General features: G+C 41.7%; 1 protein-coding gene across 3 annotated transcripts; it reads right to left on the reverse strand.

Annotated features, from left to right (window-relative positions):
* Position 1: 1 nt before the first annotated feature.
* XPC (XPC complex subunit, DNA damage recognition and repair factor) lies at positions 2-24,068 on the reverse strand. 3 transcript variants are annotated; one of them, XM_075006168.1, is made up of 16 exons: positions 23,821-24,068; positions 20,414-20,621; positions 19,751-19,881; positions 16,917-17,040; positions 15,890-15,974; positions 13,438-13,595; positions 10,431-10,551; positions 8,736-8,825; positions 6,940-7,845; positions 6,299-6,459; positions 6,080-6,161; positions 5,425-5,559; positions 4,559-4,728; positions 4,077-4,170; positions 3,141-3,230; positions 2-1,753 (listed from the first exon to the last, which is right to left on the reverse strand). In XM_075006168.1, exons 1-16 carry the CDS (start codon positions 23,933-23,935, stop codon positions 1,544-1,546), a joined length of 2,880 nt encoding a protein of 959 aa, XP_074862269.1. In that variant the 5' UTR covers positions 23,936-24,068; the 3' UTR covers positions 2-1,543. The 3 variants fall into 3 exon arrangements, with proteins under 3 accessions (XP_074862269.1, XP_074862270.1, XP_074862271.1); XM_075006169.1 differs by lacking the exon at positions 4,077-4,170 and having other exon boundaries at positions 1,616-1,753; XM_075006170.1 differs by lacking the exons at positions 2-1,753; positions 3,141-3,230; positions 4,559-4,728.
* Between the last annotated feature and the right edge of the window lie 431 nt (positions 24,069-24,499).

Raw genomic sequence — 24,499 nt, forward strand, 5'->3', positions numbered from 1 at the left:
GCAGATTGTAAAGAGCCCTAAACTTATTTTGGAAAATATCACATTTCAAGCCAATCTTATGTTTTGAACACTCTCAGACAATACTGCTGCTGTTATACAAAAGTGACAACTAAGCTGCCTAAGGTCACTGCTTTTCTTTTAGTAATTATTCATTGGGAATACACAAGAGAAAGGGCCATAGAAATAAAAAGGACCATGCACAAGACTGATCTGTGTTAACTTTATTTTTTTTCCAAAAAACAGTATAAAAATATTTTTCTACATATACATATGTACTAAAGCTTTTTTTTTTTTCTTTTTTAATCTTTCCACTAGAATTACAATGAGTTTGAGCCCAAAACATAAGGCAAGGAAGTTTCAGGCTCTTCTTATTACTGTATTGCCTCTATAACCAGGCATTTTCTTAAATGTAGGTCAGTTTAGGATCAAGTATTTTTTTTAATCCCATAATTTGCTTTGATTTAAACATTCCTTTACAGCATTTAGAATACAAACACAGCACTGTGCTACAGCGAGACAGTGAAACTTGCTCTAGGCAATGGATAATGGTTTTAGAAGTGTCACTGACTTCTGTCAAGGGTGCCCTTGTAGATTCTACCCCAACTGAAAGTTACTTGCCTGCTTTCCTTGTCCAAGCTGTCATAGCTGTCATATGCAGACAGTGAACACACATTAAGGGTGAAAAGTTAGTTTAATAAGGTGATGATTTTAAAAAGTGCAAGATGTGTCCCAAATTATTTCAAGACCTCTCTCTAGAAAAAAAAATATGGCTACATGGAAAAGATTAGGGAGTGAAAAGTAAAAAGTCAAAATGAAAAATTTATATCCTTTGCCAAACAGGTAGATGTTATAGTTCTGACAGGCTGCTTGATCCAGTGATGGATTATTCCACTTCTAACCTGAAACAATAAGGGCTAACTGCCAATAAGGAGGTTTTTTTTGTTTTTTTTTTTTTTAAACAGGCCAATAATAGAGTACACCAAGGATTCCAGAATAGCAGCTATCCATTCTTCTGTTTTTCAGTAAACAAAACTTGGGGGAAGGCAGTGATGAACGTGTAATAAACAGGTTTACTGGAAGATTGACAATACTTGTCAAAGGAAAGAACAGCTGGGATGGATTACTCTTCTCAGATACAATCTAGAAATCTGGTCCTCAAAGCTCCAGAGATAAAAGGAAAAACAGGTACCCATGACTCTAAAAGAAATAATAAAATTAATCTAATCTTACCTTTATAAAACTCAATGCTGGATTGAGAGAGAGGTTTAAGATTACACCATAGAGAGTGTCCACTTCTGACTACCAGAAATGCGTGTACGCTGAGGAACTGAAAGCAGAGTAGTAGGCTCCTGTTGCCATGTGTTTTTTATCTACTGCCACATCTCTTATTTATATAATTATGACATATTCAGTCCCAATCAGGCAACTAGTAGAAAAACATTTCCTAGGTCTGAAATTATGTACAAGATAGTTTTAAAGAAACCAGCCATCTTTGTCCGTGTATTAGGAAACTGAACGTAAAGGATTAAGCAGTCTGTTTAGGTCACAACTTCTCAAAGGGGAACAAGTGTGCTGCTTCTCCTTTCTTTTCCCGCTTGGTCTTTCTGCCTTTTTTCTCTTTTCTTTGTTCCTCTACTTGCCGATTCTGAGGCCAAGAAACAAGCACGTCTTCAGCTGGAGTCTCTGTGCTTGGTTCCCCTTCATCAGAAGAGAATCCAGCTCCTTTCTCCATCATAGATCCAGATGCCTCACTCTGAAAAAAAATAAGTATGTATGGTAGGTGGTATTTCTTTGAAAGATGCTGCTTTAGTTAGCAGCAGTGATCCATAGCAAACAAGTGGTATATTTCATGTAATTGTCAACACAGAGCCGTATCAGTCAATGTCTCCCGTGTACAGCATTAACTCATGTTCAGAAAGAATATTCACTAGTCAAGAGAGTGGAAAAATAAACTGGCTGTAAAATCTGATTTATCACCAAGCATGATGAGAAACATATTTAAGGACAGAATCATTCCACTACATAACACAAACCCACATAGCTCTTTTTGTTCCTCTGAAAACTGTGTGTGATTTGGAGTAAGCAATCCCAAATATGAAATGGCTGGTACTCGCTGGTACTGAGTACCAGCAACTCTGCAACCCCAGCCATGGGATTGGCTGGAGTGGGGAGCAGTGTGCTGGCTGAGTACAGGCTCTTTTTTTAAATGACAAAAAAGGCACTGGAAATGGCTGTCAGAACTATGGAGCCACAATACAAAACCAAGTTGCCTGGCTGGAGAATGCTTATGTTGAGAACAGGGATGAGATTTCAACTCACATGAGATGAATTCTTGTTCCAAATCCAGTATGAGCTCTATTTAAAGTTAGTGTGAGAAGAGGGAAAGAGAATTTTGCATGAAGAGATTTTGGAAATTTTCTGATGTTTTAATTGAAAATTTAAGATTTTGGATATAAATCATGACAGGGTCATTTGGTTACATTTGTCATCCATCAAATGACTAAGCACGTAGTGATCTTAACCAACACCCACCACTGTGTGGAAAGAGATTTGATCAGGCTGCATTAATGGGACAGCAATGATGTTGAGGTTACCTTCATCTGCTAAGATAACTCCCCATGTGTTTTCACAGGCACAATGAACATACAGAAAGGCAAAAGGGAGCTCTAGACAAGTTACAGTGTCTGACATTTTCAAACAAATCGGTGTACGTAGTTGTTTCTTGCCCCTCCCGTCCCTTTTGCCATTCAGAAGGGCCCAAATCCTGCTCACATTACTCATTTGGGCTGTCCTATGCGCAAGAAGAGATTCTAAATTCTGAGGGAAAAAAAACAGATTCAAGAATCCAGTGCACATTCCACTGCTGTTTTCCTGACAGGTCTTAGCACTGCCTGGCCCTGTTCCCTTTAAGTTATGCGCTCGACAGAGATTCAAGGGCTGCCCAGCTGATTAGCAGAGTGCCCACAGCTAGGTTTTGTGATTCTACTGGTGTATATTCATACATGCTTCAGTGCACATTAAAAAAACCCACCCTATTCCACCCATGGATAGAATAGCACAGAGGGAACATTGCTGCCTGGTCAGCAAACTCTCACTTTAACAACTCCATACTAGTAGCAAAGATACACCATGATTCTTACCTTCTTGCAGTAACGTTGCTTCAGTCTCTCTCTTATGAGAAGTCCTTTTGCCAGCAATTTCCAGTTCCCCAGTGCTCTCTTCTCTCTTTTCTATGAGGAATTATTTCAAAACAAGAAATCCTTAAAAATCAAGAACTCTGATATATTCAGAACCTTGTGAAAGATACTCAGTATTTAAAGAAAATGGCGAAATTCTGTACATTAATTTATATGTATTGCATCATTCTTAAGCAGACAGTAAGCCTATTAACCAAAAATCACTGTATTTTAAAAGATACCTGTATAGGAATCGCTGTATTTACTCCATCATATATATGTATTCTATTCTATTCACTGTCAGCAGCTGGCATACCTTTTTGCAATATCACATCTTACAAGCTAACCAGTGTCAGGACTGGTCAGGATTCACAGAAGAATCCCCAAAAGAACATGTCAGCAGACACTGCAGGATACGGGGGTTTCATTTCTGAGGCAATACTTAGTTCAACACTTTTCTCAAAGTCGGTACTGAATCAGTGTCCAAGAATATTGAAAAAAGGGGCCATCATTTGCATTAAATATTACACAGATATCATGGCCATTTATGTTTAGTTTTGAATGCGCTCAATCCCTGGCAAATTCCACTTGTGCAATTGTATTATGCCTAAAATTTAGCTCAGGCTATGAATTCTTTTCTCTTCTAAGTAACTGTGTAACAGCTGCTAAGATGCACCCTAGAGATTGCTGCATTATCATAACGGGCCAAGTATATCCCTTCAGCCTGGATATCAGACACCATCTGGAGAAGTGGTTCAATTAAAATGTATGATTGTGACCGCTACACATTTACATTGGCTCAGCTCTGTGTTTAATAGTTGCATAGCCCTCACATATTTGATTGTTAAGGCAACTTATTGTTCAATATAAAAATAACCACTTGGTGAAAACAGTTCTCACCTCCTTTTCCCTTTTTTCTATCTCTGCCTGTTCATTCTCCCAGGCTGCAACGAGCACCTCTTTGTATTCTTCACAGACTACATAGCCATCAGTACTGAGAAGGAGAACACATTCACCTATCAGCTTTTGCAACAGCAAAACAGGCCAAGTGCTAGCAGAAGGGGGCAAGCCAGCCAACATATATCAAGGCATCGCAGACAGAAGACTGCTGAGAATTAACAGAGAAAGCAGAGTATCCCACATAGTGCATCTGCAAGGGCGTTTCCCCTATTCTTCCAGAGCAAGAGCAGGCTGCTAATGGAAATGAAAGTACAGGCTGTTAGCTAAATTCTACGATATCATGTGCCACAGCTTGCCCTGAGGTTTTCTGCCTCTACAGCAGCTGCCAGTGAAAATGGCATGATATACCCCTTAGCATGGAGCACCCACAATGCAGTGTACAAAAATGTTCATAGGTCCAACAAATCAGGCACATCACATACACTGGGTGTGAGTAGCCACCATGAAAATCAAATCCGGTGATGGCTTGAACACAGTCAATATCCAGTTTGCGTGCCACTCTATGCAGGTTGGGAAGCTTTAGCTGCACGCAGCCTATTGGTAACATACAGGGCAGGAAGAGATACACATTTCCATATTCATTCCGGGGAACCTGTTATAGAAAAATGAAAGTGAAAAAAGTAAAGACTCATCCTGAGGCAGGATATGAATGGAAATTTCTGCTCTTATTCACAAACAGATACAAGTATATTTTTGGTCACCCTTATTCTGAATGTCAGAATAACAAAGCTCTGGCAACAGTTCTTGAATATTCAGGTCACAAGCCACATTTTCAGACATTAAGCAACTGCAATTTTAGCCATCTCAACAACCCTGGTTTACTGTTACCTGCGCTTTGTGATTAAGGGCATATCTACACACAAAAATCAACAGAAAAAGGCAGAGCGTGAATTTCAAGTGGATTAACTATTCCCAGTTTTCTCCATATGTGGGTGCTCTTATACCTAAACAAGAGTGCCTTATGCTGAATTAGCTTAATTCACTTCTGTTTAGATAAAAGCTTTGATTTCTAAAAACCAGAACTACAGGCACAGAATTCCCTATTTATTTGCTGTCACAAAAATGGAGTTATAGTTCAGGTGTGGCTAACTAAATTTGGGATGTTAACTAAATCTACAAATCTGAGAACTGAACACCCCAGAATTTAGGGATCCTGAGGGCTGCAGATTGGGCCTATGCTCTAGAAAAATAAAGCCTGTCTTCATTCCAGATTTTTGCATTCATACGCCCACCTCCCAGTCCTCCCCCCTCCCCCCCACACACACACTTTCTCTTCTTTGCTGCCTACCCTTCCATCCACTGCCACAGGAGGCTGGTACTCCTCTGTCTGCCACAGGCCAAACAGTGCCAAATCCTCTTTCTCCCTGTTTGAAGGCTCTGCCAGTCGTGCTTTCCTTGCCTGGTTCGAAAATCCTTTCACCATCTGTGCAAACACAATGACTGCATTTACTGCACTTTAGAAACAAACAGGTGCTAATCTGGGGGTCTCATTTTACTTGGGAGACTGGAAAGAGACGGGTGTTAAGAGGAAAAGGGGTGAATATTCTAGAGCTTTGACCTCCATCACTTATAGTTTATACTTGGCACATCTGGGCACATTGTGGGCAAGTTGGGGTCAACTCTTCCAATTCAAGGAAGGGCCCTGGAAGGCTTTGAATAGAATCAAATGCAGTTCTCTGAGGCAGGAGGCTCCCAAACAGGGCTGGTCTCCAAGAGTGTGATGAGCACCTAGTGTGGGTCTTATGTAGAGTGGGGCCTGGCTGATGAATCCACAGTAGCAGGGCAGCTACCTGCAGCCTGGAGGGAAATTATTTTATCTCCAACCCCGTAAGAGAGCCCCCATACAAATCCTGTCTATTTATCCAATGGGAAGATGGTATAAAAGCAATGACTATTCACAAAGGGCAGGCACATCGCAATGATGTGAACCCAGTCTTCCTTACCTTATAGGGCACTTCCCCAATCCTTACCACTCGAGCTTGCTTCAGCCAGGTGTCCCGGGAATGCAGTGTGTGCACACAGTCTCTGCAGAGATCAGAACAAAGCAAGTGTCTATATGCTTCCAGTGGATTGCAAGGACACACAGAGCCATCCTGCTAACATTCAATTAACTTAGCTACCTACATATAGCATTTAAAGTAAGACAAACATGTATGTTTCACCTGGAATATACTGCCTCTCCTCTGCAGTATCCTAGGATAGCAGCAGTCTCAGGATAGATGGCCTCATATTTCAGGATATGCCTCTTCAGTGCATAAAGTGGGTGATTTTTATACTCTCCAATGGATGTTGGCAATGGCTGGTCTTGAAGCTTAACTAGAAACTGTGACCCATGCAAATAACAGAGAAATCAATAATCCTCTGCATCAGCATTTTACAAAACAAAGGAAAATTACATTAAAAATATGATCAAATGAAAAATCAGAACCCCTTACAAAAAAGAGGTAATCTAACGGACAAAAGCCACCCTTGGTGTATCCCCTTTAGTGTTGATGGAATTACACAACAGATGAGCATGGTTTAGTGTTTAATTACAAGGGTAACATTGTTCTATGCAACAATTTAAAAATGGGTTTGTCCTCTACATTTATCCTCTCCAGTTTCTCCAAAACAGCCTCCCTTTTATTTTAGTTTTTGTAATGATCCCAGACTTAAAACACCTGCATACAAATACAGCAAACACTCTAGCACCAAATCCAGGCATCCCTTCTCAAGGAAAATCTCCGTTGGACTTTTACCAAACTCAGGATGTCAGGATTTGGCTCTTGGTATAAAATGACCCAAATGTCTGGTGTCTGCTTACCTCTCTGTCTTCTTTCTTCTCTCTTTCCACAAAACGGCTTTTATATGGTTTCAGTGTATCTTCCCACCACTGGGGATCCACACGACATTTCCTTGTTGAGGTCATCCATCCTGGGTCGTACCTTTGTGTTACATCCTTTACATGCCCATTGGTGTCAATCCCCACAATATAGGAAACTGGCTTGGTGGCATATTTGAAACACAGAGTGGGCTGACCAACGATGCCGTGAACACAGTCCACACATACCCACCTATCTTCCCGCTCAACAAAGACTTCCAGCCACTGATCTGTGCCTGTCACTTTCTCCACTTCCTGCTCCCCATCATCATCGTCACTCGAGATGATTTTGTTCTTCTTCCTCGGTGTATTAGAAGAGCCTGGAGAAGCTGCTTTTGCCAGCAGTTGCTCATTTCCACCTGAACTCTTGGGCCCCTTTGTTTCCAAAGACCTGGCTTTCCTGCTGTTCTCAACTGCCATCCTTGATTTGTGGGGCCCTGATGATCTTTTCTGCTTCTTAGAGACAGTTTCAGTTTCAAAATCCTCATCAGAAAAATGACTGTCCTCCTCCTCCTCTTCCGAAGCCTCAAACTCAGAGTCACTGTCTTCCTCACTTCCACTCTCCTCTTTGTAAGATTTATTTAAGGTCACTCTACGTCTGCAACTTTTTCTGGACCTGTGGGCTCCTTCCTCTTCTCCCTGGTTGCTCTCATCATTTCTGGATTCCTTTTGTTCCTGGATGCCCTTGATTCGCTTTGATTTACTTGTCCTTTTGGTTCCAGAGGTGTTTCCTTTCTGGTCAGCATCTTCACTCTCTGGCATCTCTTGTTGTTTGGCTCCTTTGCAGGAGATTTTCCTGGATGGAGCCTTGGGGGTTTTGGCAGAATGCTTCTTAGAAGAATGCTTGCCCTGAAAACAAGAAAGAGGATCTTGACTTTTTCTACAGTAAAGTTAGACAAATTCCAAGTTCTACTAACTGAGCTAGGAGAAGCAGAACAAAGCTTTATGAATACAGTACAGTGCTGTTAATCTACGGTTTTAGGGAACTACAAACAGCTGGAGAGGGCCACTTCAGGTACTTCAAGAATCTGTACTCAGTATCCCCTACCCCAGACCGCAGCTAAGAGAACATCACCTAAATACACAGGCTGGTTGACTTTAAAGGATCTGAGTTTGTTAGTCTCCAGAGATGTCAGCGATACAAAAGACCTATTAGATCTTTCAGTCCAACTCTAGCATTTCATCCAGCCTGGTTTTAAAAATCCCAGGCAACTTGATGTCTAAAGACATGTTGTGGAAGACAACATATGTCTTAGGTCCTTGTTCCAATCACACCAGTTTAACATGAGGTGTGGCGCTAAATTTTTACATTTATACTGATGGAAAGACTGTGGAAACTTAAGTCAGTTTAAACCTGGCTTATTTTTCTTTTCTTAAGTTGAATAGAAACATGCATACGCTAAACTGAAAATAAGATCTTCGCATCAAAACAAGAGTGTGTCCAGCCAGCCTTAACTGTTAGCAGCAGTCTCAGGGTATATAGCCTCATTAGCCACAGGGGGTGGAAACATTGCACTGACATGATCCCTGGCTAAATCACTTTCACATCATGCCTTAAGCTCAACCCTTTCAACTTTGCCCTAATACAGCTCATTGTCAAGAAGATTTTTTTTAATATATTTAGCATATTTCTTTCCTCTTCATTAACATCATGTCATTCCTAACAATCAATCTCTGAGTCAGAGAACAGACCCCTACAATACTCAATTCCTTTATTTCACAATACCAATGAACCTGACCTTTCCCGATAGCTCTTTCAGCCGAATGGGTTGCAGAGACAGCACAAGCCGGCACAGCAACTGTAATGCTTGCAGAATAAGTAAGAATATCTGTTGAAGAAAGAAATAGAAGGCTTGAGTTTTGTTTCTTTTAAAATATGAACAACCAGCTTAAAAGCACATCAGAGCCAAAGTCCAACCCAAAACAGAGCTTTCAGCTAGATCTTTCACCTGGCGCAATGTGTTGATAAAATTTCATTTCATTATTTGTCAAACTGGCATTGCACCCATTACCCATAGCGTCTGATTGTCTCAATATATGTATTTAATGTATTTATCCTGAAAACATCCCCAAGTGCTATATGGCGCATAGAGGCATAAACAGGCTAAATAACTTGCCTAAGATTACAAAAGAAGTTTGTAATTGAGTGGGACCTTGTGCTGTTCTTCCAAATCCTATGCTAGTGCCCAAACACTGAACCATTCTTCTTCTCAATTCCTCATTCCCGAGGTAAATGATAAAGGCCAGATGTCATGTTTCTCAAGGACTGAATAAATGTTGTATGCTAACGATAAATTACTAAACAAAAACATCTGCCATTTATATGGGCTAGTTTACTGCCTGTAATGTAGTATTAGTGGTGATCTGTTATTTTATCATATGGGAATTCAGCAGAAATGGGCAAGAATAGATCACTTCTAACAAGAAACATTGAAACCGAAGCACAGTTCACTTAGTCTGTGCTCTTTTCCCACCAATGTATGCAAGTGTGTTTTCTCAGTTCCTAATTTGAGGTATCTGCACCTCCAACACAACAAAGACATTCTTCAACTAGACCAAGGCTGTAATTTCTCAGGTTTCCAAGGACCATGATGGAGTTGTGGGCAGAATACCTGGAAAATGGCAGTTCACATGCTGCTCTCCCAAAGGACAGGAAGCCTTCCCTCTGTGCTTGCTTTTGTGCTCATGAATACCCCTATGTGAACTGAAAAGACATGAATCTAGTTTGCCCTTACTCCGGTTCCCAAGTCACAAGCTGACATATTACAGGTGCATTAAAAACAAGTGTCAGGCAGAGCCTCCAAGCTGCTCTAACTCACATCTTGCTGCCTTAGGCCTTGACGTGCTATTCCAATGGTTGAGGTTTGCCTCAGTGCAGTGATATCTTGGTCACAATTCTTTTTTCCATATATACCTGCTAAGCCATAAACCAGGAAAGGGCACTGTGACCTCAGGAATCTCCTTCCACAAGAAGGATCCTTAGAGAGCTGTTTAATGAGGTTTTATAGTTGCTTTGCCCTCCAGAGCAGACTTGAGTAAAAAGATTTTGAACGAATGCACATACTTACCTATAAAGCTATAAGTATCAGGACCAATTACACCTGGAACCCAGCTGGACATTGCATAGAACAGAGGGCCAAAAGCACCAGACCTTCAGTTGGGTACATCTTTAAACCAGGAGCTAATCCCAACAGGAACTTGGTGGGTGTTTTTCTCACATTATGAGGCATGTGTCATTCAAAGCACAAAGGGTACATTCAAAACAAAGAAAAAATGAAGAGAAAACTGAGGCTCAGACATGACCTATCAGTTTTTTTCAAATGCACCTTCACCCCTTGAGCCTAACCTGCAACCTCTTCAGCAGAAACCCCAGTCATCTGGCATTCAAACCCAGCCAAGCAACCTCAAGAGCTTCCAGACTTCAAGTCACTCACATGGACCAACTCTTCATCATCTCTTGCAGCATAGATAGCGAAGCGCCTCTCTAAAGTGGACTGCAGGCTCTCTCGATCATCAACAGAGAGTTCACTGTTGATAGTGAAAGTTGCAATAAACCTTGAAGAATGACAAATTACACTTAGAAAGGGAGCCGTGCTGGTCTATATATTATCAAAACAGAAAAGCAGTCCCATAGCACTTTAAAGACTAACAAAATAATTTATTAGGTGATGAGCTTTCGTGGGACAGACCCACTTCTTCAGCCCATAGCCAGACCAGAACAGACTCAGTATTTAAGGCACAGAGAACCAAAAATAGTAATCAAGGTTGACAAATCAAAAAAATATTATCAAGGTGAGCAAATCAGAGAGCAGAGGGGCGGGGGGAAGAGGGGCTCAAGAATTAGATAAAGCCGTATGCACAAGAGCCCCTATAATGAGCTATAAAATTCCCATCCCGGTTCAAACCATGTGTTAATGTGTCGAATTTGAATATAAAAGAGAGTTCAGCAGCTGCTCTTTCCAAACTGTTGTGAAAAATCCTCTTCAGTAAAATGCAGACTTTCAGGTCATTAACAGAATAGCCCACTCCATTAACATGCTGGCTGACAGGTTTGTGAATCGGGAGTGTTTTTATGTCTGTTTCATGCCCATTAATTCTTTGTCTAAGAGAGTTTGAAGTCTGTCCAATATACAAATCATTTGGGCATTGCTGGCACATGATGGCATATATGATGTTAGTTGAGGAACATGAGAATGTGCCCATGATTCTGTGAGTAACCTGGTTAGGTCCAGTTATGGTATCTCCATGAATAAATCAGATTATGAACAGGAGGCAGCCAGACAACTCTCCAACACCAACTTTTACAGACTTCTCTCCTCTGATTCCACTTTGGAATTCCAAAAGAAATTACAACTACTTAAGGAACTCCCTGCTGCTACTCGGGACCTTATTCACTCAAACACACCATCTAAGCCCCAACCTGGATTATTCTATTTACTTCCCAAAAATCCACAAACCTGGAAACCCCAGACGCCCTATCATTTCGGGTATTGGCACCCTTACCACTGGACTATCCAGTTACGTAGACTCCCTCTTCAAACCGCATGCCACCAACACTCCCAGCTATCTCTGAGATACCACTGACTTCCTGAGGAAATTACAAAACATCAGAAAGGTTCCTGACAACACCATCCTTGCCACCATGGATGTAGAGGCTTTGTACACTAATATCCCACACGAAGACGGATTACAAGTGATCAGGAATACCATCCCTGATGTCACCACAGCCAATCTGGTGATTGACCTCTGTAACTTTGTTCTCACCCACAATTATTTCCAATTTGGGGACAATTTATACCTCCAGATTAGTGGAACTGCTATGGGCACCTGCATGGCCCCACAATATGCTAATATATTTATGGCTGACCTGGAACAATGATTCCTCAGCTGTCATCCCCTATTACCCCTCCTCTACTTATGATACCTCGATGACATCTTTATGATTTGGACCCATAGTATAGAGACGCTAGAAGAATTCCACAGAGACTTTAGCAATCTGCACCCCACCGTCAACTTATGCCTTGACTACTCCATGCGAGAGATACATTTTCTGGACACTACAGTACAAATCAAGGATTGCCTGATCACTACCACACTCTACCGGAAACCCACTGATTACTGTATTTGCCGACACGCTTCTAGCTTCCATCCTTCACACACAACTAGATCCATCGTTTACAGTCAAACCCTCAGGTACAATCGCATTCGCTCCGATTCTACTGACAGAGACCGAAAAACTACAAGATCTCTACCAAATATTCATAAACCTGAATTACCCACCAGAAGAAATACAAAAAACAATCGACAGGGCCAGATGGATACCCAGAGACCAGCTACTCCAAGACAGGCCCAAAAAAGCCAAGAACAGAACACCACTGGTCATTACCTACAGCCCCCAACTCAAACCACTGCAACGTATTATTAAAGACCTATGTACAACCTATCCTTAATCAGGATGCCACACTCCAGAAGGCCCTAGGTGACGGGCCTGTTCTTTCCTACAGACAACCTCCCAACCTTATGAGGATTCTCACCAACAGCCACAGTCTATACCGCAAGAACACCAATCCTGGAACTTCTCCTTGCAACAAGGCCTGTTGCCAACTTTGTCCACATATCTATTCTGGGGATACCATCACTGGACCTAACCAGGTTATTCACAGAATCATGGGCACATTCTCATGCTCCTCAACTAACATCCTATATGCCATCACGTGCCAACAATGCCCAGATGCTTTGTATGTTGGACAGACTTCAAATTCTCTTAGACAAAGAATTAATGGGCATGAAACAGACATAAAAACACTCCCGATTCACAAACCTGTCAGCCAGCACTTTAATGGAGTGGGCCATTGTGTTAATGACCTGAAAGTTTGCGTTTTACTGAAGAGGAATTTTCACAACAGTTTGGAAAGAGCAGCTGCTGAACTCTCTTTTATATTCAAATTCGACACATTAACACATGGTTTGAACTGGGATGGGAATTTTATAGCTCATTATACGGGCTCTTTTGCATACTTGGCTTTATCTAATTCTTGATGACACCGCTCCCCTCCCCCTTCTGCTCTCTGATTTGCTCATCTTGATCATATTTTTCTGATTTGTCAACCTTGATTACTATTTTTGGTTCTCTGTGCCTTAAATATTGAGTCTGTTCTGGTCTGGCTATGGTCTGAAGAAGTGGGTCTGTCCCACGAAAGCTCATCACCTAATAAATTATTTTGTTAAGTCTTCAAAGTGCTACTGGACTGCTTTTTTGTTTTGAAATTACACTTAGTGTCTACTCTGCTGAACAGTTCACCCTCCCTTTTAAAAAGTAACATTACATAAAATCACTTCAACTTGGGTGACTACACTCATCAAACACTGATCTCTACCCTTGTGTCACTTCAAAAGTTCAATAGTAACCTAAGAGAGCTGGATTACAATGGAGGTTCTTACCATTTCACCAAGTTGGAGAGGAAGAGAAGGTCTACACGATCTGCAGGCACTTTAGTGAAGTGGATGGGAATGATGGAAAGGCCAATGGCCTGGAGATCTGGCTGGTTGCAGACCCTGTTCCTGTAGAAACCATTTGCTAGCAAACAAAGCAGGTGAACCTGCAAAAAAATACATTTTAAGATTGAAACAGCTGGTGTTTTAGGTGTAATGAGTTACTTTATCATCCTTCAACAGCTGGTCATGGGGCAAATACAAAGCCTCTTCAGCTAATACAACAAGCCATATTAATTCAGGACCAACTCTGTTACAGTTAACTTACTAGCATGAATCTGACCCAACAGCTATATGAGGAGGGAGAAGCCAAGGATTTCAAGGGAGCTGTAGCCAGGAAAGCCAAAGGAGAGTATGACCTATTCAGTCTTTGCTGGAAGAGCATAAATTCTGTCCTTCCAACTGTCAGTTCTAAGATCTTTGTTTCAATTCCCTCTCCATGGCACAATTATTAAAGAAGTGAAATAAAGACAGGAAAAATACGAAGAGCAGATTTTAAACTACACTCATTCCTCGCTATACGAGCACAATTGGTTCCTAACTTTTAGCTCATAGGCGAAAACTCGTAAGAGGGATGCTAAATTCCTACTAAAATACGTGTAAAAGTCTCTGATTGGCTCCAAGTGCTCGGAGTGGCAGCAGGTGGTGCTGCTTTTGAAAGGTAAGTGTGAACCCGGGATTGTGAGGGGGTTAAAGGCTGGGGGCAGTTTGGGGACATGAGTGGGAGGGAGGATTAAAACATGGTGGGGGGTTGGGTTCCCAGGGGCCGGGGGAGATTCAGGCTGCTGCAGGTTGGGTCTGCAGGGCCAGTGAGGGGGTTAAGGCTGCAGCAGTTTAGGTGTGCGGGGGCCAGCTGGGTGGTTTAAATTGCGGTGGTTCGGGTGCATGGGGCTGGCAGGGGGTTTAAGTTTTGGCAGTTCAGGTGTGTGGAGCTGGCGGGGGTGGGGATTAAGTTTCGGCAATTTAGGTGCACGGGGCCAGCGGGGTGAGGGGTTAAGTTTTGGTGGTTTGGGTGAGCAGGGCTGACAGGGTGGTTTAAATTTCAGCTGTTCGGATGCATGGGGGCTGGCGGGGGTTTAAGTTGCGGTGGTTCAGGTGTGTGGGAGCTGGCGGGGGGTTTAAGTTACAGTGGTTTAATGTCTACAGGGCCGGCGGGGGGGGGGGGTCAGGCTGTGGCAGGTTGGAGCCGCAGGGAGGTGGTAAGTCTCGTATTAGTGGGGAGAGTTCACTCATCCAGTGAACAAAAGGTAAGTATATGTATCCCTCGTTTAAGCGAGTACTCGTAAATAAAGTATTAGTTTAACGAGGGATGAGTGTGTATCTGAAGTTGATCCAAAATGAAGTGCCAGTTAAGCTCCCTTTTTTTTTACAACCATACATCCCTCTACCATCTTGAACCACTGATTAGCTTTGATTTAAACACTCCCTGTTATTTGCTTTATAGACACAAACTGATACAACACCAACTTTCTGTCTTGTACATGTGAAACAGCTGCCATTGCTTCCCCCTGAGAGGAGAAGCAATATTAATCTCCGCAGGTAATTTCGGAAGCAAAAGCTATTCCTCCTCTAAAGTACTTTTCACTGTAGTGGATTTCCCACCCTTCTCCGGTAGCTAATGCAAAAAACAGAAACAAAAGCTGGAAGGAGGTCTGCCATTAACAATGGCAAAAATTATGTACATATGCCTTCCCAATTTAACAGAAAATCATAATTCAATATATTTAGGTACTTATCTGGCTGCCGTCATCTTAATATCTGTGCACTATATATTAATGGGTCTATTTCTGCAATATTCTTGTGAAGTAGGAAAGTCATATCCTTGGACCTAGCAATAGGGAACTGATGCACAGAGGAAATCTGTGTCGAAATAGAAACTGAAAATAGATCCTGAGCCCCAATGCCTTGAACACAAGGCCATCTCACCAATCAGCGTTCCAGAGGAAGGTGATAAAGACCCTTTTCCTCAAAAGGTATATACGTTCTTACCTCCCACTGATGTAAACGAGAGTTAGGTACCTAACATACTTTAAAAATCTGAATTAAAATCCCTTGACTGTTCAACAGTATCTTCAAATATGATCAATAGTTTAACTCCATGAGTACGAGCAGGAGTCGCCCAATTACACAGCTAATCCTATACAGACCACTGACTTCTCTTTTGTTCCTGAATTTCAGTAATGCAGATTATGCAAGTGATAGGGATGATCTGAGAGAAACCACCACGTGAATGTGATTGGAACTCTGCTTCCTTTTTCCTGTAATTTCCAGGCAAGTCCACGGCTCATACAAATTAAAACTGGCTCTAAATGTCACTGTGCCTTTTCAATAACATTCTACAAATGTTCCAAAATCTTCATGATATGTACCCTCTCCACCATACTGCTTCTGTAAACCTCACCTTATGTGTGTCTTCACGAACTTCCTTGTTGAAGCGTTTCATCATTCTCCGGAGATAGATCTCAAACTCGGCTTTTCTTTTCTCTCTGCAAAATGTTATAAAATAAATGAACGCTGTAGTGTCCCATGGACCCTCCTTTACAGATTCTTGATTGGGATTTGGAATAATCAAAAAAAGAGCATGCTTCAGAGAATTAATTCCAGGTTTTACACTAAGACCTGTGTATGCTTTGGGAAAGTTCAGTCAATTCTATAAAGACAATCATTAGGTGGAGATGTCATTAAAAAACTATGAACGCTAAACATCTTACTACTGAGATTTGGTGCCCTGATTTAAAGAGTTGCCAATATAAAGGAATGCAACAAACTAATAAAAAACACTTAGTACTTATGTAGTACTTTTCATTAACTATCTACTCCACCATCACAATGCCTTTGTGATAGGGAAAGAAAAATTCAACACACAGGTAACAAGATTCTAACTGTGACAAGTATTCATTGATCTATGAGCCCAGATGTAAATTCTTAGCCTCACTGCCGAAACTTATGACTGGATCTAAAAGGGCTGCTCCCAAGTGAATTTACTGAAGGGGTACTGCTCTACTAAAATCTTATGGAAATGGGAAGAAAGAAGAAGACATCTATAGTCATATGTATAATTACATTATAACACCACCAGTCCATCCACAAGTCTCAAATCTCTTTACAGAAGTATGTTTATCCCTATTTTATGCATGACACAATGAAGTTAAGGGCTTGATTTTCTAAGGTTCTGGGCATCCTAATTTCCCACTAAGTTCAGTTCAAGTTTTGGATGTAAGCTCATCTAAAGAGCATGGGATAGATCCTCACCTACTCTAAATCATCATAACTCAAGTGGCTTCATATCAAGGAGCTATGAGCATTTACCCCAGCTGACAAAAAAGGTCAATCAGACAGTAACAAGAGCTCGAAACGAGAAGTCTCCCAATTTATCGCCCTCCTGTTCTATCTACTGGTGTATGCCTCCACTGAATAATCAATCTTACCTTCTCTCTCTTTTCTTTGCCTGCTCTGGAGTTTCAATTTCTATCTCAACTGGTTTGCTGGGCAGCACCAGTGCAGGAAGGGCACCAGCTTCTCCTGACTTATCCAGGACAGGATCTTCAAGTTCTGCAAGTGTAATATTAAAATTAATACCACACAATCAATAGCCCCAGGGAATCTCTCCGGTCTAGGTCACCTGTTCAAATATAGCCAAGATTAGACCACCAAAAGTAGATATAATTTGGCATCTCTTTGGTAAGCTACCTTAAACAAACAGACATGCTGTATTTAAGAGGGTGGGCAACCTGCAGCCCACTGCAAGTCCTCCTGTGGCCCACACACCCTATCTTCCCCACCTCCCTCATGTGCCTCTCATGCACTGGGGCATCAGAGCCCCGCACTGAACATAAGAACATAAGAATGGCCATACTGGGTCAGACCAAAGGTCCATCGAGCCCAGCATCCCATCTGCCGACGGTGGCCAATGCCAGGTGCCCCAGAGAAGGAGAACAGAAGACAATAATCAAGTGATTTATCTCCTGCCATCCATCTCCTGCCCTTGTTATGAAGGCTAGGGCACCATACTTTATCCCTGGCTAATAGCCATTTATGGACCTAACCTGCAAAAATTTATCAAGCTCTTTTTTAAACCCTAATAGAGTCCTGGCCTTCACAGCCTCCTCGGGCAAGGAGTTCCACAGGTTGACTGTGCGCTGTGTGAAGAAAAATTTCCTTTTATTAGTTTTGAACCTACTACCCATCAATTTCATTTGGTGTCCCCTAGTTCTTGTATTATGGGAAAAGGTAAATAATTTTTCTATATTCACTTTCTCCACACCATTCATGATTTTATATACCTCTATCATATCGCCCCTCAATCGCCTTTTTTCCAAACTGAAAAGTCCCAGTCTCTCTAGCCTCTCCCCATATGGGACCCTTTCCAAGCCCCTAATCATCTTAGTCGCCCTTTTCTGAACCTTTTCTAATGCCAATATATCTTTTTTGAGGTGAGGAGACCACATCTGCACGCAGTACTCGAGATGTGGGCGTACCATAGTTTTATATAGGGGAAGTATGATCTCTTTTGTCTTATTATCTATCCCTTTTTTAATAATTCCTAACATCCTATTTGCCTTACTAACTGCCGCTGCACACTGCATGGATGTCTTCAGAGAACTATCCACTATAACTCCAAGATCCCTTTCCTGATCTGTCATAGCTAAATTTGACCCCATCATGTAGTACGTGTAATTTGGGTTATTTTTTCCAACATGCATTACCTTACACTTACCCACATTAAATTTCATTTGCCATTTTGCTGCCCAATCACTCAGTTTGCTGAGATCTTTTTGTAGTTCTTCACAATCCCTTTTGCTTTTGACTGTCCTGAACAACTTGGTGTCATCTGCAAACTTTGCCACCTCACTGCTTACCTCATTTTCTAGATCATTGATGAACAAGTTGAACAGGATCGGTCCCAGGACTGACCCCTGGGGAACACCACTAGTTACCCTCCTCCATTGTGAAAATTTACCATTTATTCCCACCCTTTGTTTTCTGTCTTTTAACCAATTCCCGATCCATGAAAGGACCTTTCCTCCTATCCCATGACCACCTAATTTACATAAAAGCCTTTGGTGTGGGACCGTGTCAAAGGCCTTCTGGAAATCTAGGTATATTATGTCCACTGGGTGCCCCTTGTCCGCATGTTTATTAACCCCTTCAAAGAATTCTAGTAGATTAGTTAGACACGACTTCCCTCTGCAGAAACCATGCTGACTTTTGCCCAACAATTCGTGCTCTTCTATGTGCCTTGCAATTTTACTCTTTACTAGCGTTTCTACTAATTTGCCTGGTACTGATGTTAAACTTATCGGTCTATAATTGCCAGGATCTCCTCTAGAGCCTACTCCCCTTCCCCTCCCTCCTAGCACTTTTGGACTACCATGAATCCACTGATTCACACTCTGTCCCCACTGCTACCCCTCCCTCCAAGAGCTGGAATGCAGTGAATCAGCTGTTTACAGCTGCTGTGGCCCACTGAAATGAAGGAGGACCACTCATGCAGCCCTCTCACTCTTCTTAGTTGCCCACCCTTAGCAGAAAGCCCAAAGACAAACAAGTACTTCAAAAGTGGATTTAGGGACATTGGTAGAGGAGTGTAAGGGAGGCGTTGCATTGCTATGGGCCATGTTGCGTTTGTTGTGAGGACACAACACTTTGGATTCAGGGCTCTCTCTATAGCACCTTACAGGAGCACTACATGCAGACAGTTATTTGTAAAATAAACCTTATTAGCTGTTCTTTTTGCAGACACTGGTATCCAAACTAGATGGGTCTTAGTAACACTAACGGTCATGCATAAAAGAGTCCCAGGTATCTTTCTGAGGCAAGAGCAACAAGGGCCAAGATATAGAGGTTCTGTAGGCAGCAACACTAAAATCCAGGGCAAATTTTACTAGGAACTTTAAGTATACGGTAAACTCAGAAAACGGGTAAATCTGCCCCTTATCCACTGTCTGTGCCTGAATATATAGGAGGTTAAAATTCCACCTGCTGTTAAGTATACTGATTTTAATTTGGCCCCATCTTTAAACACCCATGAACATTGGAATGTTCAAAATCTTGATCCATATACTAGATTAAATTCTTCCTACTATTTAAGAAAGCCATTTAAAAAAAGAAAGAAAAATCCATAGCCATAAAAGTGACTGCAGAAAGTATCTGAAGCTGAGAGAGGCTGCACCAGAATTAAATAAATCATCACTGAGAACAAAAGCATATTGCAATATTGAGAGCCAAACAGTTGATAAGGTCACTGCAAAAGACTCTTTACCTTCCACATCCTCCCACTCATCCTCACTTCCATCTCCGCCATCATCATCATCTTCATTGTCCTCCCTTTCTTTTTTAATAGCTGGTTGTCTCTTCAAAGTTGTCTCCTGGTGAGAGGAGCTTGGTAAAGCACTATCAGCATTAGAAAAGACAACAAAGGAAAGCTTTAACAGATACTGTTTGTAGTTTGCCAACTGATTTAAGAATGGGAATAAAACAATATAAAAACAAATATATCTGTATTAAAAATAGCAGGTGCAAAGCCTTAAAATAGTTGACAAGCCACAAATACAAAGAATGTATCTGTACTTGTAAAGTAAAACATCTCTGCCACAGAGACAAGCAGAACAGTAAACATGGGGAAACATTCTTCCCAGTGCGGTATGTGACATTAGGGCCCCATCCTGTAAGGTTCTCCATGGGGATGGATACCCACACCCTTAAAAGATCACAGTGAAATTAATGGGGATCTACATAAACACAATGGCCTGATCCTGTGAATAACCATGCACCTGAAATAATTATGCTCAAGCGCAAATCTCAGAACTATATTAGTACAACGAAATGAACCTGTGTTTGCAAAACTGGGCATTAACTGAACACATCTAAGAGTGAACACAAACATTGTTCCAGATTGTTATGCTGATGCTGTCAATTAACTTACCTACACATTTCCCCTTTGTTAAGATTCCCTCCATTTTTTACAGATATGTTATTTTTCTCCTTCTCTGTTGATTTTGCTCCTTTTTGTCTTGAAGATCTACCTGGCTGGCTATGACCACCAGAGTCACAAGCTCTTTTTTTTTTCTTATTTCCACCAGGATCTTTTAAGAGATTCATCTTAGTACTGGGCTTTTCCTCCTCAAAGTCATCTGTTTTAGATCAAAGGGAAAGAATACATGTCAAAGAGTGAAATCATAGCTACACAGAAATCAGTCAATAATAAAAATTCCCAATGACGCCAACGGAGCCTGCATATTTCTCCAGGCTGCAGAGGAAAATCCAGGCTTAAAATGAACATACTGCCAATGAGAATATGTTCATAACAAGCATGCAATGTTAAACAGAATGGGTATCTGAAGCAAAACCATCAGGGAAATTTAAAAGCCCAAAATACACAGGATGGAAAATCCCTGCCCTTATCACTGACGGTGGCTGAAAAACAAATACTATACTCATCTACAGCAAAAGGGTTTGTTTTCACAGACAAGTACAATTTTGCAAGACTGATTTAAAGCACTTCTCTTCTGAGGATTCTCTGGTAACAATAGCAAGACATTTTCCTCATCACACCTGGGAGAACCATTGTGCAAGCTGCATTATGTGCAAATGCATCTGGATTGATGGGCAGATTCCCTAATGTGAAAGGTTTTTCTCCTTTTTAGAATACAACATGGTTCCACAGATTTTTTTTTTTTAATTTGGCGTACATTATATACGAACAGTTGTTTTATATCTGTAAGATGTTTCAAAGTGACTATATAAGGAAAAAAGGCCACTTGCCTAATCCCATATGGGTTATTCCATATTCCAGGAAGACTGCTGCTGTCCAAGATGACATACAAACTGTTCTGGTAGACACTTGCATATACAAGATAAAACTACTTATGCATGTAGCCTCACTGACGCCAATGCATGAGCGAAAGGACTATTTGCTTGAAGTCACAAGTGCTTGCAGGATTATGGCCACAGCATACTGCATTCTCCATCATTATAGTAGAGAAGGGCCAGCAGGGAGGCTGATTTTTTCCCCCCAAAACTACATTTACAATCATTTACTAGCTGAAGTCAGGATTCCCATGCCTATGACTCTGACATTCAGCTCACTAGTTTAAAATGATCCCAATTTGGAGAAAGCTTTGCTGCTCACTGGGGACTGAAGTGTCATCTTTGCATCCTCTTCACACTGGACTGCTACGGAAGCTGGAACAACTTTCAGTATTGCACAAGCAGCCAAGCAAAACTTGAAAATGGGACCCAAATATACCACAATGCACTAGAAGACAAACAAGATGACCTTATATTTTTATAGACTCGGGATTTTTAAATCAATCCCAGGTATTCCAGGGGACCCAACACATTTTTGAACAGCTGAAACTGGCAATATCACATTTGTTGCTACACATCCACAATGAACCCAATTCTGAAACTAGTAATATTGGTTCCAATTCAAAGAATTTATTAAAAAGCAAGTTTGTGAGAAAATTTGAGTGCTTTTTATACTTTAAATATTATTTTTTAAAAAAGGCCCCAATCCTGTGAACTGCTCCATGACTCCACATTCCTGGGTCCACAGAGTAGCCACTTTTCTTTAATGGGGTTTAGCACGGACACCAGAATACACCTGCATTATATCAAGGCCTACACTGACTTCAAAACCATTATTTCTTAAACAGCATGTTTTTGAGAAGCCTGATTTTCTGAGGCCTCAATTTTCACTGAACATGACTTCAAAGTGCTGAGCACTTTGCAGAACCAAATCCAAAACACAGGACAAAGGGCCTCTCCTATAATTTAAGGAATGATACAGACTGATTGGAATTCACACCACATCATCTTCTAGAACTATGTAAAATCCAGAGAGAAATAATACTCAAGGAAGATGAAGTGAAGGAACAGAAGGTACCACAGTACAATATTAACTATGAGCATCAGTGAGAGTGCACGAGAAATACTGGGTTAGGATTTAAGATTTTATTGCATTCCTTTCAGTTAATCATTGTACATCAGCCTGTGGAAATCAGTCAAATTCTATTTTTGCATTGAGAATGCTCTGGATTCCACACTTATATTTTACACTGAGGATAATGCCCTAAAGATCTGTTGAAATGACATGCATTTATTAAAGCTGTACTCCACCTAGACCCTTTAGTTTTAGTTCTTCTTAGTTGCACCTGGCAGACCAAATAATTTGATCCCCCTCTTTAATCATAACAAAGAAAAGAGTTAAATAATCTTCTATTGTCTACTGACAGTACTAGAATTTTCTTTCAGTTCTAGAAAGGAAACTATTTTGCTTATGTAACATCTAATTCTAACCCAGTTTAAAAGGGGCTGTGGAAAAAAGCTAAATCAGTGATGATCACATGATTATTATTATTATATAAGGGACTACATATCAACAGATAAAGTTTAAAAACACAAAACAAAGAACAGTATAGTACAAGTTGAACCACTCTTGTCCAGCACCCCTCAGGACCTGGCGAGTGCTGGACAAGAGAATTTTCTGGATGGGAGGTCAATATTGTCGAGCACATTACCAACACCTTGACTGCTTACTGGGCTCTTATAAGACATTTGGGGTAAATGAGAGCTAAATAATAGCACAGAACACTGAGCGCCAGGACTGGTGGCTGTAAACAGACTTTATGGAACCAAGGGAAACTTACTCACATCTATGACAGAAAGTTGTCCAGCTAACTAAAATCATGCCAGATTACAGAGTTTGCCGGACATGAGAGTTCCAGATTAGAGAGGTTCATAAGTGAATTTTAGAAAGGTTCATAAGTGAATATGCCATCAGCTTGTGTTTTAAAGGGGATATATCTCTGATTAATATTTCAAAAGCTCTATTTTATTAATCTTGAAGCAGCCAAATTAAATAGAAACAAAAACAATTCTAAAGAAACTTTTGATTACTTAAAAAAAAAAACCTCCTGTAAAATTCCTACAGAAAACTGAGCTCACAGAATAAATGCAACTAAAAATAAATACAAAGAGAGAATTTTGTTCCGTTCTTCAAAATGCACTTTGGACAGCAGACTTGAAGCTTACAAAACTTAACATTTAAATGAGGGAGACTCTAAAAAGACAAGTGAGATTTTAAACGTCTAACTGAAATATATTACACACAATCCTTCATCAGCTGAGAAGGATCACTTAAAAAGCATTTTTAAAGTAATTTTAATGAGCATCTTGTGGGAAGGGGAAATGTCCCTTCAAATGAATCTCTTTCCCCCAGTCTGCCATCTGGTTCAGAGGCTGCTTCTCTTTGATATATATTCTCCTTGATGCTTATGCAACTGCTTGTAATAGGCTCTGACCCAAGAAATAGTCTGCTTTTACACTCACCCTCTCCTTTTTGCCTGAGAGCTTGGAGGGCCCTGCTGGCTGCTGCAGCAGACTCTGCCTTGAATTTCTTGCTCGCAGTCTCTTGCTGCAGGGAACCTTTGCGCTTCTTAGCCATGCTGTATCCTCCCCAAGTCAAGGGATGCACCCACAGACTGGAGAGGGACACAAAGCAGACACAGCGGAGATGAAAACAGCCTCCCACCCTTGGCAAGGCCTTTGCACGCTCTCCCCGCCTCCGAAGCCGTATGTTCGCCCTAAGCCGTCCTCCCGTAGCTGCTCTCTCCGCCTTCTGCTTGACGTCTCTTCCGTCCCGGCCGGCTAAGCTGCCCCGCGTTACCGGCCGCCTCTGCAAAGCTGCCACGGGCAGGATCGGGCGCTGCAAAGGCCTGTCGGATAGTGGACTTTCATTGCTCCTTCTTGGCAGAGGTTGCTCCCATTCTGATACAGAGACTGGAGGTGCCTGAGAGCAGGGGCTGAGCTGGGGTACCCCGTCAGGCGTGCCACGGGGCGGGCAGGGGCTGGGGGGCGATACCCCGCCAGGGCTGCCGCGGCTGGGGAGCGGTACCCCGTCAGGCGTGCCACGGGGCGGGCAGGGGCTGGGGGGCCAAACCCCGCCAGGGCTGCCGCGGCTGGGGAGCGGTACCCCGTCAGGCGTGCCACAGGGCGGACAGGGGCTGGG

Source organism: Carettochelys insculpta, chromosome 11 (assembly GCF_033958435.1).
Source record: "Carettochelys insculpta isolate YL-2023 chromosome 11, ASM3395843v1, whole genome shotgun sequence".
NCBI classification, from domain to species: domain Eukaryota; kingdom Metazoa; phylum Chordata; order Testudines; family Carettochelyidae; genus Carettochelys; species Carettochelys insculpta.

Coding starts and splice junctions, on each gene's coding strand:
- XPC (XM_075006168.1), bottom strand. CDS start 23,935: ATGGCTAAGAAGCGCAAAGGTTCCCTGCAGCAAGAGACTGCGAGCAAG. Junction 4,171..4,558: donor GGTGGCTACTCACACCCAGT/GTATGTGATGTG, acceptor TCTCCTTCTCAG/TACTGATGGCTATGTAGTCT. Junction 3,231..4,076: donor TAGAAAAAAGGGAAAAGGAG/GTGAGAACTGTT, acceptor AATTCCTCATAG/AAAAGAGAGAAGAGAGCACT.